General features: G+C 50.4%; 2 protein-coding genes across 2 annotated transcripts in view; one reads left to right on the top strand and one right to left on the bottom strand.

Moving 5' to 3' along the window:
* Naa60 (N-alpha-acetyltransferase 60, NatF catalytic subunit) overlaps positions 1–10414 on the top strand; it is an 18654-nt gene extending 8240 nt beyond the window's left edge. Inside the window, exons 2-7 of the mRNA XM_015490815.2 lie at positions 2470–2585; positions 3752–3881; positions 5720–5816; positions 6698–6932; positions 7919–8262; positions 9079–10414. Coding sequence (XP_015346301.1) covers positions 2476–2585; positions 3752–3881; positions 5720–5816; positions 6698–6932; positions 7919–8075 — 729 coding nt within the window. The 5' untranslated portion in view covers positions 2470–2475 and the 3' untranslated portion in view covers positions 8076–8262; positions 9079–10414. The remainder of the gene's footprint in view (positions 1–2469; positions 2586–3751; positions 3882–5719; positions 5817–6697; positions 6933–7918; positions 8263–9078) is intronic.
* Positions 10415–13298: 2884 nt separating this feature from the next.
* CUNH16orf90 (chromosome unknown C16orf90 homolog) overlaps positions 13299–18646 on the bottom strand; it is a 6450-nt gene continuing 1102 nt past the window's right edge. Inside the window, exons 2-3 of the mRNA XM_048790056.1 lie at positions 14478–14831; positions 13299–13900 (exon numbers count right to left, since the gene is read on the bottom strand). Of these exons, the coding sequence (XP_048646013.1) occupies positions 13743–13900; positions 14478–14831 (512 nt within the window). The 3' untranslated portion in view covers positions 13299–13742. The remainder of the gene's footprint in view (positions 13901–14477; positions 14832–18646) is intronic.

Below are 18646 nucleotides of genomic sequence, written 5' to 3'. Positions count from 1 at the left end.
TCGCCCTATCTGCCTAGGGACGAGTAGATTTGCTCCCATCCTATCTATGGACGGGCAGCTTTTTTCGTCACTTACCCCCGAGTGTCCCGGGGCTCCCCGTAACGGGCCACCATCTGCCGCAGCCCGGCTGGCTGGGCAAAATAACCGGGGGGTGACGAATAACTTGTGTACGTTGATACAGCAAGAGTGGAAGCCGTTTATTGCAGGACAGGAGCAGTATTTATACATTCCACACAGCTTATCTAATTAGCATAAACTAGATATATCAGTCAACCAATAAGGAATCTCCACACTTAATGGCTCGCTTTTGTTACTTTTCAAACCACTCCCTCTGGCATTTTGCCAGGCACCATCCAGACTTGTTTATGAACTCTAACATTCCCCTGGCAAAATGCCAGGTGTTATTTTGACTTGTTTACAGACTCTAACAATTCCCTGACCCCCAGGACCTTTGTGGTCAGTCCCCTGCCCCAGGCAACCACAGAGATCCAAGCCTTGCTGCTTCTGTTTCCTATGTGTCAGCCTCTCAGTTCTTGAGGTAGGTCTGCCTGTGGTCACCCAGGCCATGGCTCTGCTGGTTGGTGTCATTTGCCCGTGCACATACTGCTCTTTCTGGGGAGAGCTAAGCAATGATTTCCTGTTCAGAATCAGCTATGTTGTGGGAGCTTAGCTGATAGGACTTCTAGAGCTCTGCCTGGGGTGAAATGATGGGTAGGCATCTTGTTCCATCCTTCACTGGGGCCTGCAGGCTGCTGAAGCTGAAGGCGACTCAGACATAAACCATGGTCAGGTTGGCAGGCACAGCGACCTTGAGCAGCTGGTATGGCTGAGTGTCCAGGTCCCTTGGCTCTCTGCACAGTGCCTGGACTGAGGCAAGTAATGATAGTCCTTCCCTGACCACATTTACCATGAAAAGTTTCAGATATAGCAAAGTTGCACATATAGGGTGATAGATGCCTGTGGTGTGCCCTGCTACCCACTAGGTTCAAAAGTTGATAGCTTTTTGTCATACTCACTTCATAGGTAAATTTTTTTTTGAGCCATTTAAAACAGACATCATGGTTCTTCACTCCCAAGTATTTCAGCGTTCATCTCCTAGGAAATATGTTACCTCTCTGCCTTATGGCATGTAAGAAAATTAGTAATAGTTTCATAACATTCCCTCTTGGCCAGGCTGTTTGTCTCCCCAAAGTGTTGTTTCAACTTTATTTCTCTGGTAGGGCTTTACTTATTAAATCTAGTTCTCCTTGTCTCTTCTCATTTACTTTGTATGTTTGACTTTGACTTCCTGAAAAGAATTAATGTGGAATGTCAGACATCTGAGTTTCTTGGAGCTCTTTTCTCTTGTTGTTCTGTGCTGAGTGTTATCTGCAACTAGGAAGTTTGGTCTAAAGGCTCCATTGGGTTCAGAACCAGTTTTGGGCAGGAACCCCTGAAGCTTGGTCCCAACCCAAGGCCTGAGAGGCAGGGCTGACCTAAGGCTGGGGAGGGCCCTCCACTGGATGCCTGTCAGCGGGCTTTTACCTCCCTGCCTCTCACCTGCTGGTCTAACACTCTGATGGCGTCTGGGTTCTGAGATTTCCTTTGGTAGTTTCAAAATAGTGACTTTATGATTCTGTCATTATTTCTAATTTTACTGAATTTTGTTCTTTTGTGATAACTTTTCCTCAAAAAAAGAAATAATAGACTAACACAAAAAAGAACTTTTCCTTGGCCATTTAAGGTGAGCTGCACAGTTCCTCCTAGGAAGACAGGATGAGTGTGTAACCCTTTCCATTTTGATTACCATTTTTCAACTTGAAAAAGAGGAAACTGTTTTCCCTTTTGTCAGAGCCCAGCTCTTGGCCTCCCTCCCTCACTTGCCTTTTCTTCCTTTCTTTCTCTCCTTCCTTCTTTCCTTCCTTCCTGAGTAAAACAGGCAGCTGCTCAACCACTAGCCTGGGCTGAGTGTACTTTCTGGGTTTAAAAGTTGCTGGCAGTTGATTTGAACTCTGGGTGCCTGTGTTTGCTAGACGGAGGAGAAGTTGAGTATGATCCACTGTGGTGCTAGCTAGCACTGCTTGCCTGGGACACCCAGCCATTCCCTGGCCCCAGGGGAATGAGCCCCGTATCTGTGTTTGGTTGCTGCCAAGCCATGATTGGAAGAAGTCGGGCTGGCTGGGACTGTTGTGCATCTGAAGTTGTGGGACGCAGTCATAAGACATGAAGCCAGGCCACTGTGAGGAGCTGTGGCACCTCAGAACAAAGAAGAAAGAAAAAACATCCCACAGACAGCTTGCTAGCTCTTCCTCATCTGCAGAAAGGATGTGACCGTGACACCTGGAGGCTATATGGGTGTGAGAGAAGACACTCCATCATGGGAAGCCCCAGGTCCCCTCCTGCCTACCTGCCTGCCTGCCCGCCAGGGTCAGTGTACAGAAGAGAACAGGTGAACGTAATGTGAGGTAATGCTGCCTCCTCTCCCTGCAGGTGTGAATGACAGAGGTGGTGCCATCCAGTGCCCTCAGCGAGGTCAGCCTGCGTCTCCTCTGCCACGATGACATAGACACTGTGAAGCACCTGTGTGGTGACTGGTTCCCCATCGAGTAAGTGTTGGGCACCTGTGTCCCAGCTGCAGGATGCAGGGGTGAGGGGAGAACATGGATCCACAAGTGCTGAAACTGGAAGAGGACCCATCAGCCCATGTTGTCACAATGTACAGTTAGGAGCAGGCCTGGAAGGGCCATGGCAGTCCAGAGTTACCAGGTGGGCAGTGGAGCTCAGCCCCTGTGTCTGTCTGCTCCACGGCTCTTCCCACCTCACCTCCTTCCTCATGTGAAGTTCCCCAAAAGAAATCTGCTCAGAAACTTTAATTACAGATATGTTCAGTGAAGTGCTATATATAATGCAGAGGTCTCTTCTCAGAACTTGATGGGCCTAAGGCCTCAGGCTCTCAGGAGATGGAATGATGGTCTGTGCACTGGTCTGTGCACTGTGAGATAGCAGCACTACATTCTGACCACAGGGCCAGCTGTGTACCCCTGGAGCTCGGAGGAGATTGGGCAGTACTCAGCCCTGTGAGGAACTTCTCACTGGATGGTTGGTGTGGCCTTTGCAGAACTGAGTAGGGCAGAACGCCGCGCCCCTGTATCACGTCCTCCTGCTCTTGGTCTGAAGAATGTGTCCAGTCTAACCTGTTAGGTCTCTCCCATCTTTAAGAAGGAAAACCCATGAATCCCAATGCCTTCCCCCGCCTGACCTGTGCTGGTCCTGCCTGACATGACCACATCCTGGGCCTTTGCATGAGGTGTTCTCCACGTTCCCCTGGGGGTGGGGAGTGCATCTCGGCTTTCTTGGTGAGCAGCCCTAACGACATGTTGCCCTTGAGGTTGTGTTCCCCCCTTCCCGCCCGTCCAGGGAAGTATTGGAAACTCAGAGCCACCCACCTGTGAACTTGGCTCTTCCTCAGATCACTTCCACGAGTTTTCAGTGCCAAATCACCCAGTGTCCTGGGTTACCAAGGGTCCTAAGATCTCAGCTTGCCCAGATGAGAAATAGGCCACTTTGTGCTTCCCTCCATGAATTGCTCCATGGAGGCAATTTTATTGGAGTTTTCTTTCCTTTCTCATATCTTAGATCTAGTAAAATCATTTTTACATCAGCAGTTCCCATTCCTGCCTGGAATGTTGGCTGCTTTTTAGAAGAGAGCTGTGACAGGTAGTTAAGTGATGGCCAGAGCCCCACAGGCTCACCTGAGTGTGTCTTTCCCCAGGTACCCAGACTCATGGTATCGTGACATCACATCCAACAAGAAGTTCTTCTCCCTTGCTGCGACCTACAGAGGTGCCATTGTGGGAATGATAGTAGCTGAAATTAAGAGCAGGACCAAAATACATAAAGAGGTACGTCTGTGTGGTGGTAGACACGATAGTCACCGGGCATGGCTGCAGGGGACTTGCGATAGAGTCACACGAGTGCACTGTGGCCCTGTGTCTCAGGAGCCTGTAACCTGAGGGTTCAGAGCAGCGCATGAGACTCGTGTCCGGTCGGCTTCTGTGTGTACCTGACATAGGAGTACGTGTGCCTTCACACATGCAGCAAGTAATAAGACCTCAGCAGGCCTAACAAGGACAATCATTTTGAAGCAGGAATGATACATTGAATATCTGCACAGTTGTCATGTGATACAAAAATGTCTGATTTGTGTTGGTGGCAATGCCATAGAAACTGCCAGTCCTACTGTGGTTTGTTCAAGGAAATGCTAAGTTCCAGCTCAAGTCTAGTGAAAGTAAAGATATACCCAACCTCACAGATCCCCCTCAGGCCTCCCTACCTACCTCAGAATGCTGAGCATCTGCAGCACCCTCAGGTAGGCACGCATGCTCTAAATATAAGCTGTAAGGCCACAGGCACATACCACATTCCTCCTGACTGACTTTGATAGATTCTGCTAGTAATTATGGTCATAGTGACCCAATAGTGTTTACCACACTGGTATTTACTCCAAGGAGGGGGAAACCTGAGAGCCTGCCTAGCCTGCATGAGGCCCTGGGTTCTATCCCCAGCACCAAACAAAAAGCAAGGAAGGCGACATCTCTTCCTCTTAAGGAGCCAGGACCACTGATGTCTACCCCAATTCGTGTGTGATTGTTTTAGCACAGTTGTTTTCATCTGAGAGTAGCTTTTTCTAGCCTAGCTCCTCCTGAGCCTCTTCTTCCATTGTTCAGTGCTAAGATATAGCAGAGAGAGAGCAAGATCAATATTCTTTTGATCTTTCCTCTTCTGTGGGACACTGTCCCACTTTCTCCTACCTTGTTACCTGATTCTCCCTCTTGTAGATTTTTCCTAGGTGCCCCCAGGCCATCAGCCAGCTTCCCCACAAGGGTGACTAGAAATTTCTGGAATGTGTTTGTTTTCCCTCCAGGCAGGCTTGGGGACCATTTTGCTCTTGGACTTCAGGAGGGGAACCTCTACACCCCAGCACTCACGTGGGCCTTTCTGAGAGACTGAGTGGGTTCGACCCTGGGGAAGGCAGGGCCACTTAAACACCGTCAGCCAGGGCTTCAGGCAGAGTCTACATCTGCTGGGTTCACTGTGGGTGGGGTGCTGACTCAGAGCAGGGCCCAAGCCTACCCCACCTGGCATGATTGGGGAGCAAAAAGGCTGAGTCGCCCAGCGTCCATCCTTAAGGAAGCAAACCACACACCTGGCAGGTCCTTCCTGTTCTTTATGAAGTGGAAGAATTAAGAAGCTGTTGGTGGCTGGATTCACCATTGTCCCATGCAGGGCTCTGCGTGGAGATGCTGGTGGAGCCCTGCAATGCTCTTCCTGGCATGGGTAGTGGAGGAGGGCATGTGTTCGCCTGCACACCCTCCTCAGGACCACCAGGGGCATAATTGTCCATCTGTCTCATTGCTGTATTGAACACCTGCTACACATCCCTGCTGGACAGGTGTGCCTTTGTACCTGCCCTAAGCTACCTAGTTTTGGCACGAAGCAGCCTCTCATCCTGCAGAAAAGCCCCTCGCGGTGCATCTTCACAGTAGCCGCCCTCTGCCAGCAGGGCCCAAATGCTCTCAGTTCCATGGGCAGGCAGGGTGACTTTCCCTTACCCTCTTTGTTCTTCCCTTCCCACCCATGTGGCTCCAGGCCTCAGGGCCAGGGGAGTGGGCACGTAGACCACGGACAGACTCTGCCATGTACTCTGTGCTTTATCCTGACTCCATCTCTTTCTCTTTAGGATGGAGATATTCTAGCCTCCAACTTCTCTGTTGACACACAAGTTGCGTACATTCTAAGTCTGGGAGTAGTGAAAGAATTCAGGAAGCATGGCATAGGTAAGGGGCAGTGGGCTTATGTTTTGGGCACCCTTTCCCCCCAATTTTGTCACTTCCCTTGTCCTGATGAATCCAGCTTCTAAATGATCCTCAGTCACCTCCTCCTGCCTGTCTTGGGTCAGACCCACATTATCTCTCTTCCCAGCACATCTCCCACCCCACTGGCCTTCCCCGTACTCTTTCCACACATCACAGGCCTTTCCACAGTAGCTTCCTTCCCAAATCTGTCACAATTGGATCAGCATCTGCTCCCAGGTGGCCTCACAATAGACCAACCCTTTTGCCCCTCCTACTACCACACACAACAGCTCTGTCTGTTGGCTAGACGCTCTCTATTGAGAGCAGAAAACATAAATGAAGAAGTAGAACACACCAACATTCATCAGATGCATGTCATCAAATTCCCGTTCCACTCGGTCACAACAGTGAGCAGCAGTCTTCATTTTAAGCTCAGGGCCTCCAGTTTATTCTTATCGTCTAAAAGATTGGTGTGCCTCCACTGTCTGTCCAGTCCACAGGAGGGCACCTCCAGGCCATGCAAGTGGCCCACAGTGGTCTGCAGCTCACAAATTCCATCTGGCCATGAGCTTTCACAGTGGGAGGTGACAGGAGGCTGGGATCTGATCTGAGCACAGAGACCTTGGACTCTCACAGAAGTCACAGCCCCATCCTCATTGCCCTTTCTAATTGGCCTGCCATGCCAGGTGTAGTGGCTCACACCTGTAATCCCAGTGACTTGGGAGGCTGAGGCAAGAGAATCATAGGTTCAAAACCAGCCTGGGTCTTGAACCTATGTCTTAGCAAGACCCCCAGCAACTTGGACCATGTCTCAAAATAAAATAACTGCTTTACTATGTGTAACCCTCATCTCCTCTCTTAAGGTTCCCTTTTACTTGAAAGCTTAAAAGATCACATATCAACCACAGCTCAGGACCACTGCAAAGCCATCTACCTGCATGTCCTCACCACCAACAACACAGCGATAAACTTCTACGAAAACAGAGACTTTAGGCAGCATCACTATCTGCCGTATTACTACTCCATCCGAGGGGTCCTCAAAGATGGCTTCACCTATGTCCTCTACATCAATGGCGGCCACCCTCCCTGGACCATCTTATATCCTTTGCTGCTGGGGGAGGACACATGACTTCCTGGCTGGGGGCTGCTGAATCAGTCAGTCAGCTCCATGCTCACCTTCAGATGATAATCAGGTGTGCTGTGCATGGGTCTGATCAATGTGAGGAAAGGAGGTCCCCAACTTCAGCCTGGCAGGAGGGATGGGTTTTAACCCCTTGGGCCCAAGATCCATCCATCCGCTGCACAATCACTGATGGACAACCTCCTGTGCTGGGTGTGCTGGGTCAATAGTGAGCAAAGCAGACCAAAGCCCCTGCCCAGGCAGCCTGTGCTAGCAGGAGAGAAGAATGAGTGAAAAAACTTTTATTTTCTTTGAACACTTGGGTTCACATTTTCCTCATAGTAGGGGCACAACCCCAGAAGTGTTCCCCACCCCACTGCCTCCTCTAGCTCTTTGTCCAGCCCTGGCAGGAGGAAAACCAGGAGATGCCACAGCAGTTGTGGGGTTGGTGGCAGGGGGAGTGGTGTTCAAGTGAGTAAGTCTAGGGTTCATTCACCTCAAAGACAAGCAAACAGGGAAGAGGGAGGTGACCAGAACCAGGAAGGCCACGGAGCTCATGTGAAGTCAGGCCCCTGTGGGCATCCAGGCATCAGCACCATTGAGCCCCATCTTGAAAGGACAGGGCTCTGTTCCTCCTGTGCTAAGGTTTGGGAGTCTGGGGAAGGATCAGGAACAGTTGTCTCCTGATAGACCCCTGCCTCATTCCCTATGTATCACCTTAGAATGGGCATCCTGTCTTTGAGCTAAAGGCTTTGCCCAAAAGGTGCTTTTATCATCATCCTCTACCATTGCTATTATTCAAAGTAGAAGGCTCCTCTATCAAGGCTTTCCAGTGCTCTGCAGTGCTCAGTGAGTGCTTGGACCTCCACAAAGTGCAGTGTTCCGTCTGCATGCCGACTGTGTGTCAGTGTGTGCAGGCAGGCAGGACTGATGGGGGAAGTCATTCTTCCTTGACAGAGTCCACGGACTATATCCAGCACCTGGGCTCAGCACTAGCCAACCTGAGCCCTTGCTCCATCCCACATAGGATCTACCGCCAGGCTCATAGCCTTCTCTGCAGCTTCCTACCATGGTCAGGCATCTCCACCAAGGGTGGCATCGAGTACAGCCGCACCATGTGATGCCAGCTGGGTAGCTTCTGCCAGACCGCACCCCTCAGCACCCTGCAGAGCCCACCTTCCTGTCCATCTGATTTTTGCTTTCCTCTGCAAGGAGCTGGCGGCCACCTGCCAGCCCATTGGCCTGCCCCAGCTGCAGGCCTGGTGCTACGCGGGCTCAGGAGCAGAGCGTGCATCTGGTCTCCAACAGGTAGGAGCAGATGGTAGGGCAAAGAGATCCTGGCACACACAACAGCAAAAATAGAAGTCCCTAGACAGGCACCTATGAGTGTTTCCCATCCAACTTAGAAGCTTTGTGAAAGAGAGCAGGAAACCAGAGAGAGATGCCTCGAGCCCCTGACCATAACTTTATCTTTTCACTTCCTGAACTACTTTTTGTTGTTGTTGTTAAAATAATGCAATTAAATGGTTCAAAAATTGAAAAGGTACAAAAAGATCAAGTCCCTCCTATCTGTGTCCCTAGTTGCTCAGCTTCTTTCAAGCAGTGCCCAGTGACCTGTGTCTTGGGTCTGCTTCCAGAAGTTCCACACACACTCAGCTTTAACACAGCACCACTGCCAGCATCCTGCCTAGTGGCCTTTCCAAGCCAAAGCCCTGTGTGTGCTTCCCAGGGTGAGCACCACATAGGTGACGCTTCTGCTCAAATGCGGCTGCTCTGGTCACCCATGTTGTTTTGAGGCTATACTCAAGGCTCCAGAGGACATCAGAGCTGGAAGGGACATAGGGATCTAAAGCCCACTCCCTGTGTACACCCACATGGAGGGTTGGTGACTTAAGCAGGCTTTGTGGCTATCTGGTTGTATACCCAAGTATGGAGCCATTGGTGCTTTTATTTGCACCAGGACTGAGGGGAGCCTGGTGGCCATTGGCAGGAATGATGGACCTGAAGAAGAGCTCATGCTTTGGGGGCACTCTGGCCCCCACCTGTAGGTCATAGGCCAGACAGTGGGGATGGGCAAGAGTCCCACACTGCCTTCACCCTGCCCCGCTCTCCTCTTCCCTGCAGGCTCCCTGGCTCTCCTGTTTTTGGAAACCTGCCTCCACCGGGTGCCCTGGTCCTGCCTCCATGCACTTTCACCATCCCCTCGGCCCTGCCAAGTGTGGCTGCATTCTCCGGGAAGGGGCTGTCCTCACCAGCCTCTCCCACTCCACTGCCTGTTCCTTCAGCTCCTTCCTGCAAAGCCAGACTGAACTTTCTACTGTGAAGAAGAAGCATAAGTATTGTGGACACCCTTGACCTGAAGACATAGGAGCCTCAGAAGAAGGGGGTGCAGTAAAGAGAATTCCAGGCTTTTATACAGGACCCACCCCAAGAAGCCTAGAGGGTGGGGGTCACCCCCTACCCCCTACAAGAGGCTATGGAGAGGTGGGCAAAGTAGGGTTGGCTGTTCGGGAAAGTAGAGCTCCAGGGCCCAGCTCTGGCACAGTGGTCAGATAATGGGACAGTTCCTTCTTCCTCAGTGGCCTCCTGCTATCTGTTTCCTGTTTCTGGAGAGATCATCCTGCCTGCTGGATTGTGACATGCTGCGTGCAGCTGACCTTCCTGGGAGTGGGACTGAGGCGCCCACGAGGCACTTGCCTATCCTTCCATGAGCTGAATGAAGCTACGAAGCTTGGTCACATGCAGACATAAGGGGGCTGAGCTCCCCGCTGGGCATCATGGCTGCCAAAGGCTGGTGGGGCCTGGCCTTGGGGTCAGGGGCAGTCAGTGCCTGAGGCGCCTCAGCCTCTGAGGGCTGAAGCCATGTCAGCAGCATGTGTGTCCCACACCTCCAGCATCCCTCACCTTGCACCCCCAAGCTGCCAGCGTCCTGACCAGCATTGCTGCAGTGTCATGGGAGCCAGTGCAGAGGGTCCTCATGCCCCTTGCTTCACCAACCCTCAGAGGAGGGAAGAACTGCTCAGCAGACAGGGCCTTGGTGACTGTGTACTCCCCTCCCTCAGCGTTTCCCAGTCCGGGGCTCTCAGTGCTGGAGGCAGCCCAAGGCCTCTGCTTGTCCTCAACAGTTCAGGCAGACCCCAGGCAGGAAGAGTGTCCCCCTCCCTGGACAGCTCTGGCCAGTGGGTAGCCCCTGATGTGCTAACTAGCGTCAGCTGTGTGCTGAGGCCCCAGCTATGTGTCCTCGTTCCTCTCAATTAGCGGTGATCATGTGATTTTTCATTTCTGCCCCATGCGGTCAGGGAAGAGTCTTCCAGAAGGTTCTGCCTTGGACATTCATAATCTAGCTCAGAGGCCTTGCCCTGTACCTCCCTCCTTCCCCGAATCACTGCAGTGTCCAGCCCAGTGTTGAACAGATTGTAGTGTTTTGTCTCATTACAAATAAATAGATTTTATCTGGTCACATCCTGTTCCCAGTGCCCAGCTTGATGCACTCTGGGCCCTTCTCCTGTGTCTTCATCTGGGAGAACTGCTTGCTACTGCTATCCTGAGGATGGCTTCTGATTCTGTTAGCCTTGCCAGGGAACACAAGCCAGTGAAGGACTTCCAGACTTGAGAGCCACAGCTGGACTGTTTCTTAAAGGGACTTCAACAGCTACCCCTTTCAGTCTGGTCTGGCTCCCTGGCTCTTCACCTTCAGCTGGGGCCGGTCCACATGGGTAGCTCCCCCGAGGGCTCTCTCTTAGTTTGGAGAAGCTTCACAGAGCAATTCAGCACCATAGCAGAGGCTATGGGCCAGCCATGGGAGTCTGTGACAGGTGCCCACCAGCCTGTCCTTGAAACCTTTGGCCACCCCCAGAAGGATTGTTTCCTCCCCCTTTAAGCAGGTGAGGAAAACTGGCTTGAGGCTGAGAAGTTACCTACGAGCTGCAGTTAAGTAATGGGTAGACCCTCTGAAGCCCAAGTGTGCTCCTCTGTTCACATACCTCCAGTCTCTGCCAGCAGCAGGGACGTGCTGCTTCTGAGGGCCCTCCCTAGGAAGTGTCCATCGCCTGCAGAGTGGATTTGGGAGAGGGCTGGTATCACTGCCAGAGCAGGAGGCCCTGATGGTGCCCAGGAGGTCAGGCAGCTGGGCACAAGTGCCCAAGGCGAGTGGAACCAAATAAGACTGTTGAGCTTGGCCCGACCAGAGTGCCGTGCTGCTGAGGCTCAGCCTTGGTTATTTAGGCAAGGACAACTATCATCCTTGCCTAAATTTGCTGAGGGGTCAACTTTGGGATGAAGGGGTGATTCCAGAGGCCCTTGGTCAATTGTGTGTCCAAGAATTCAGGGATTCTGCTACATCCCACCCTGAAGGCAGCCATTACCCTCTCAGCTGGCCTCCTAGCCTGTCACAGAGACTGCAGGGGCTGCCCTCATGGTACCTGCTATAGCAGCCCACCCCTCAGACCACAGTCTGGTCATCTACCTCCCAGGAAGCAAGAGGTTCACACAGTTACCCAGTCTGAAGAGAACCAGCTCTGCCCCTGGCTGAGGGGGGATTTCCCAAGAAATGGCTGCATTTCTCCCTCCTGGGAGGGCTCAATATCCTCAATCCCTGTGTATATCACCCAAGGATCTTTTGCAGGGCCAGCTTGAAGAATCTTAGCAGCCCTCACAAGGGGCCCCATACTTGTAGAACAAGTGGGACAGGCTTGTCACTCAGATCCCAATCCACCAACATTCAGGAAATCACATGCAAAGGGTATACCCACAGTCACATTTCCCCAAATGTCTGCTTGTTGGGGACATGTGGGGTGCTCCTCCACATGAACCCATTTCCAGAACACTATGACAGTGAAGTTTTCATACTGTCATCTTAAGTTGAGTGCTTTTCAAGAAAGCTTGTGCAAAGTGTGTTTTGTTTTTTGGTACCAGGGATTGAACCAAGGTGCTCTACCACTGAGTTACATCCTCAACTCTCTTTGTTTTTTTTGGTACTGGGGTTGGAATCCAGGGGTACTTTACCACTGAGCCACATCCCCGGCCCTTTATCATTTTTCATTTTGAGGCAGGGTTTCACTGAGTTGCTTAGGGCCTCACTAAATTGCTGAGGCTAGCTTTGAACTTGCAATCTTCCTGCCTCAGCCTCCTGAATGGCTAGGATTACAGGTGTGTGCCACCGTGCCCAGCCTTGTGCAGGTTTTAGAGAGCAATTGTCTAAAGGCCAGTTTGGAGCCAGCTCTCTTTGGGCCAGCACGTGGCAACAGCAAATGTCTTTCCTGGGGGAAGACATGGGCTAAGGCTGCAGCACTGAGCATGGCCTAGACTGGTTTCCCACTGTATAGCGGCCTCAGAAGAATCAGCTCTACATGACCATTCATCTTTACAGGATCTCTCCCATAGCACATGGGAAACAGCCAGGCCTTCTTACCACCCAAACGTGGCATCATGTCACTTTCACATTTTACTAGTAAAGCAAGACCCAGAGCCAATCCCTATACAAGGGGAAGGGACTGTACAAGGGCCTTAAGACAGGGACACATGGCTCATCAGGAGTAACCCAAGTGGCCACTGACTGACCACAGCCTGAGCATCACAAGGTCTGAACTCTGGGGCAAAGTGCTCCTAAGCCTACACTCTTGTTGTTCAAAAGTGAGGGGATCTGTTCCTTGTTGGTTTCCAAGGATCTGGGATTGCCAGCTTTTACCTAGCACCCTTGACAGCAGCCTCACAAAAGCTTTGGCAGGTAGCAAGGGCAGCTGACTCTTGTGTTTCCTCAGCTCCTTCCTAAAATCTGTCTTGGATAGTTCTCTCTCAGGCCCATCTGGCCTCCAATTCCAGGAAGAGTTGTGGGAGAGGATGAAGGCAATGGCCCTTCTGTCACTCAGTGGGTGACCACTGGAACCAGGGTGCAGGGAAAGAGAAAGAGACCTTTCTCTCTCCCTGACACCACCATGTGTGTTCCAGCAGGAATCTGAGGTGGGCTAATGCTCTATCCTAGCCTGACCTGAGCTGCTCAGACTGAAAGTGAGACAGATAGGCAAGGGCCACTAGAGCAAGCCCCTCTCCTCAAAGTACTGAGCCCCATGGTGTAGAGCAGGGATTCCCAACCAGAGCAGGTGTGTCCCCCAGGGGATGCTGAATGATGACTGGAAACAAGGTCGTACCACAGCAAAGACCAATCCAGCCCCAGGCCCAGCAGCCTGTTCAGATACCCAGGTACAGAGGAATCCCACACCCAGTGCTTGCATCCAGGCCAGCACAGAGAAGGGTGGTGCCTGTCCTGCTGGATCCCAAGTTCTCAGTGGGGATTGTGCAGGTTCCAGACCAACATTCCTGCCTCAGTTGCTCTCCTCTCAGCACCTTCCTGAAACCCAACCTCCTTTCCTTGCCCCTGGACTTGGAGTTTACACAAGGCTATTTTTCTGACTGAGTTAGCCTGATGACAGACACACACAGACAAGAAGGTACAGGCCTTGGCTTTTACTGAGCTTAGACCTGAGGGCTCCCTGGCCTGTCAGGAACCTGATTCTCTGCTCGGCCTGGCCTCCCAGGTGCAAGTGGCTGACTGGAGTTTGAGCAGGCTGCAAGGGCAGGGCCATGCTTCTATTTCTTCTGTCCCCCCCTTAGGACCTCTTCCTCCCTCCCCCTTTGCACTCTCCTGAGCTGGCCCAAATCTGGTGCTGGGCAGCTGTGGGGCTGTCTCATTGGGCAGGGCTACTGTGCGGTCTGAGCCCTTCCTCTTTGGACCTGCCTCCTCTTCCTTGGCTATCCTTCTCCTCTGTCCCCAGCCCTGGAATTCAGGATCCCTATGGCCTCTCCAAGGCCCCAGAGCGGGTTCTCTTGCACAAGGGACACATGGCCTCCTCCAAGGCTCCCCAGGACCTCTTGGGCCTGAGCCCCAAGCCCTCAGGGGGACCTGGCTGGGCAGGGGCACCCTTGGCTGGGTCCATGCTGGAACTGGAAGCTGAGGAAAGAGGAAAGAGAAGAGTCACTCAGACCTCAAGGGAGACTGGCAACCCACCCTACAGTTCCCAGACCCTGACACCTTCAAAACAGAAGGGGATAAATGGCATTCCTTCCTTGGGAGAACTGGGGGAAGGAAGTGGGAGGTGAATGGTTCAATCTGGAAGGACCCTCACCTAACCTGAATGCCTCATTTGACAGATGGACAAACTGAGGCTCAGGAAGACAGGGAGTTGTCCAAAGTCCCTCATCAAATGCAGAGCTAGAACAGGAACCCAGAACACTCAGTCCCCGAGCCTTCTCTTTGCTTCATACCCCCTTGCCCTGATACACTCCATCCCTGACCCAGCTGTACACTACCACCACCACACCAAGACCCCATGGGCCCGGGAGTTTTGTGACCTGGGTACATTGATGGCCTTAACCCAATAATAGGGTACAGGGATGGGGCAGATTCACCAAGATCTGAGCCTCTGGAGCATAACATCTTGGTATCCCACCCTAATCCCTGGAGAAGCCCCATTTGAGTTCCTGGGATCTACCCCTCCTGTCCCCAGTCTTGCCTTAGCAGAGCTCACCTGTATCTCCCAGGCTGTCCCTGGGTAGTTGGGCTTCCAGAAGGGCTGAGCAGTGGTTGTTACCTGGGCCCAGAGTCCCCTGTGGAAGGTCCAAGGGCCAGGCTGAGCCCTCAGGCTGTGATAGGTACCCCCCAGCCAGAAGCCGGCCCAGCCAGTGGCTCTCGCACTGGCCAGCAGGCTGCATATGGCCTGGCAGGTAGAGAGCCAGGTTCTGGAGGTGGCGCAGCCGGAAGTTCTTGGGCTTGTTTCCCTGGGCACTGGGGCACTGCTGCTGCTGGGCCCCCAGGCCCCCCTCGTAGATGTTGGGAGGTGTGTCCAGGTGACTGGGGCGTCCTCGGGCCCAGCTCACTGCATCTGCAGGGGAAGGGCAGGAGGGTGGTGGCCAGCTGGTCCAGTATCCATGAGGGGAGAATGCAGGCACCTGTCTCTAAGACCAGCTCATATCATGGGCTCCTCCCCCAGTCTGCCAAGCCTCAGCTTACTTGTCTGCCAAGTGGGCTTGGTTTTCTGCCTCTGCCCTGCCCATTGCCCATTACCCCTCTTCACACCCCTAAACCAACAGGGAGGCCTAAAGCCTGGGAGTGAAATCCCTTTTAGCACTTCAAACCCTTTGTGCCCCCTACCCTAGAAAGAGAATTCTGGTCTCAGTATAGAAGTTGCACAGTGGGTCCACGAGGAAGTGACCAGCCTAGAGTCAAATGGCTTGAATCAGTGCACATTTTCCTCTCCCAAGTATGCATGTCCCTGAGGCCACCCCAGTGGCTTTGAGCCCCAGCTGGGACAAGAGGGCATCTGACCTGCCACTCTTCCCCACAGCCCAGCACCTTCTCTTATGCTCAGCTCAGAGAACGCACAGACCAAGGCTTCCATGGAGGGCCAGTATGGTGGGGAAAGAGTGGCCAGGCCTTGTGCAGCAGGGCCCTGCTCTGCCCTGCCTGAGGGGTGGGTGTGCAGGTCTCCCATGACAACTGGCTCTTATGATGTCACAGGGAAGGCTCCAGCCTTCCTGGACCCCTAGTTTGGGAGAGGATAATGCCCAGGGCAAAGTCAACATGGGAGGAAGGCATGGGAGGGGACTAGAACCCCATAGGAAGTCCCTGTTTGCTCTAGCCTGGCAGACTGGAGAGTTGTTCTCTGGGAAGACCTTTGGGGAACTTAGCTTCCTCATCTCTGGATGGGAAATGAGGACTTGGTGAGTCCTGGATCAATGCTTTGACTGGGCCAAGAAAGTGGTTATGGGTGACTGGCAAGTCACTTCACTGGTCTGTCCATTTTCCCTTAAGTTTCTGGGTAGTGTGTAGATAATACCAACTGTTTATAAGGGTGTGGAGAAAGAACCTGGAACTCTCATATACTGCTGTTGGGAATGTAAAATGGTACAACTACTTTGGAAAAGTGCTTACTGGTTTCTTGAACAGACTGGGCTGGAAGTGTAGCTCAGGGATACAGCATGTTCTTAGCATGTGTGAGGCCCTGGGTTTGGTCCCCAGTACCACAAAAAAATAAAAAATAAAGCACAAAAAATACACATTCACTTTTCTCTATTGACAGATAACACAATCTTGTGTATGCAAAAAGCTTATGGATGTCATAGCTAACTAAAGAATCCACACACACTAGAAAGAAAAAAAAGGAAGAGGAAGGGAGGAAAAAAAGAAGGAAGGAATCAACAATCTAGGGTTGCGGTTAAAGAAAAGTTTGGCAAAGTCTTAGGAAAAAGGTCAATACACAAAAGTCAGTTGTATTTCTACACATGAGCAGAGTACAGAAAGAATGAAACAGGAGCAAATTTAACCAACACTACATGCTAAAAAACACTGCTGAGATAATTGACAGAAAACTTAAATAGAAAAGCATTCCATGTTCATAGATTGAAGACTTGATATGGTCAAGACGACAATATTCCCTTAAGTATTCAAGGCAACCCTTATGAAAATGTCAATGGGTTTTAGATAGTGTATTAGGGTTGCCAGAGAAACAGAATCAATGGTGTATATACAGCTATTTAAGAGAAGATTTATTAGGGGAATTGGCTCATCTGATCAACAAGGCCAAGAAGTCCCACAATATATCATCTGCAACCTGGAAAACCAGGAAAGCCAATGGGTCAATTCAAGTCTAAAGGCCCGAGAGTGAGGGTGGGAATAGAGATGGCATTTGGTATAAGTCTAATATCCAAAGGCCCCCAAACCAGGAGCTCCAATGTCCAAGGACAGAGGATGGATGTACCCACTTAAACTCTTCCTTCACCTTTCTAATTGGACCCCAGTGGACTGGATGATGTCTACCCATTTTGGTGAGGGCCACCTTGTATTATTCAGTCTACAAATTCAAATGCTAATTTCTTCTGGAACCACGCTCACAGACACACCCAGAAATAATGGTACACTAATCATCTGTGCGTCCCTTAGCCCAGTCAAGATGACATATAATATTGTTACAGGAAATGGAAAAACATCCTAAAATTTATATGGAATTATAAGGGAGCCCAAATAACCACAAAAATCTTGAAAAATGAAAACGCAGATTGAGGACTAACAGCTTCTGATTTCAAAACTTACTACAAAGTTACAGTAATCAAAACAGTATAAAACTGGCATATATCATTCATATATACACACACAAACACACACACACACACACACAGAAGGGCTAGAGAACTCAAAATTAAACCTATACATCTATGGTCAATTGATTCTGACAAGGATGCCAATATCTTCTTTTGTGAAGCATCTGTTTATATTTTTTAATTATATTATCTTCTCATTGAGTGTTTGAGAATTTGCATATTCTGGATATGTCTTTTAAATCGGGTATGTGTTCTGTGACATTATTTTCTTCGAGACTGTGGCTTGTCTTTCTGTTTTCTTAATGGTTTATTAAATAAAATTTATGGGGGGGGGGTTATGTTAATAGACCAGATCAAGCCCAAATGGAGTCATTGATGCTAGGTGCCACATAATCAAACTGCGTTTGGAAATGAACCTGGTTTTCCAAAAAACAGGAGATTCACAGCAACCAATCATAAGCAACCCAGTTGACCTGAGTCAACTTGATAAGGAAGCGCTCTTTGCTTTAACCCACACAGGGAAAGCAACCTGCTGCTAACCAGTCCTCTCCTTGCTTTATGTCATTTCCTCCTTGTTCCTCAAGATACCTTAAAAACTCCACTGTTCTGCCATGCCCATTTCAGCATCTAGCTCAGAGAAGGGGTGCTACCCATTCATGAATCCCTAAGGAATGTCAGTTTGATCTCTAAATCCAATTTGATGAAAAAAAAATTTAACCATTCCTTTTGAAGAGCAAATTTTATTTTGATGAAGTCCAATTTATCCCAAAGAAATTTTCTGAGGTTGTACTCTTTGTATATCTACGGAATCTTGCCTAACCCAGACACAAAGCTTTTCCCCTAGGTTTCGGTTTTACATATACATTTGTGATCCATTTTTAATTTTTTTTTTTGGGGGGGGGTGGAGCACTTGGGATTGAACTCAGGAGCATCCAATCACTGATTGGGCCACATCTCCAGCCCTATCTTAGAGCCGATACCACAACCCACAGCTTACTTATTTGCCAGAAGTTGCTTAGCACCTGGCTTTTGCTGAGGCTGGCTTTTTTTTTTTTTTTTGGTAACTTATTTTTTAGTTTTAGGTGGGCATAATATCTTTATTTTATTTGTATGTGGTAGCTGAGGATCGAACCCAGTGTCCCACACATGCCAGGCAAGCACTCTACCTCTGAGCCACAACCCTAGCCCCACTGAGACTGGCTTTGAACTTGCCATCCTCCTGCCTCAGCCTCCCAGGCCGCTGAGATTACAGGCGTGCGCCAACGCGCCCGACTCATTTTTAATTTTCGTATATTGTGCAAGATAAGAATGGAGGCTTACTTATTTGCCATGGGTTTACAACTGCTCCAAAACCATTTGTTGCAGACTATTCTTTTTTTTTTTTTAATTTTTTATTGTTGGTTGTTCAAAACATTACATAGTTCTTGACATATCATATTTCACACTTTGATTCAAGTGGGTTATGAACTCCCATTTTTACCCCGTATACAGATTGCAGAATCATATCAGTTACACATCCATTGATTTACATGTTGCCATACTAGTGTCTGTTGTATTCTGCTGCCTTTCCTATCCTCTACTATCCCCCCTCCCCTCCCCT

The sequence above is a fragment of the Marmota marmota genome, unplaced genomic scaffold (assembly GCF_001458135.2).
Source record: "Marmota marmota marmota unplaced genomic scaffold, marMar, whole genome shotgun sequence".
In the NCBI taxonomy this organism is placed as follows: domain Eukaryota; kingdom Metazoa; phylum Chordata; class Mammalia; order Rodentia; family Sciuridae; genus Marmota; species Marmota marmota.
This window is presented reverse-complemented; position numbering and strand designations above follow the sequence as displayed.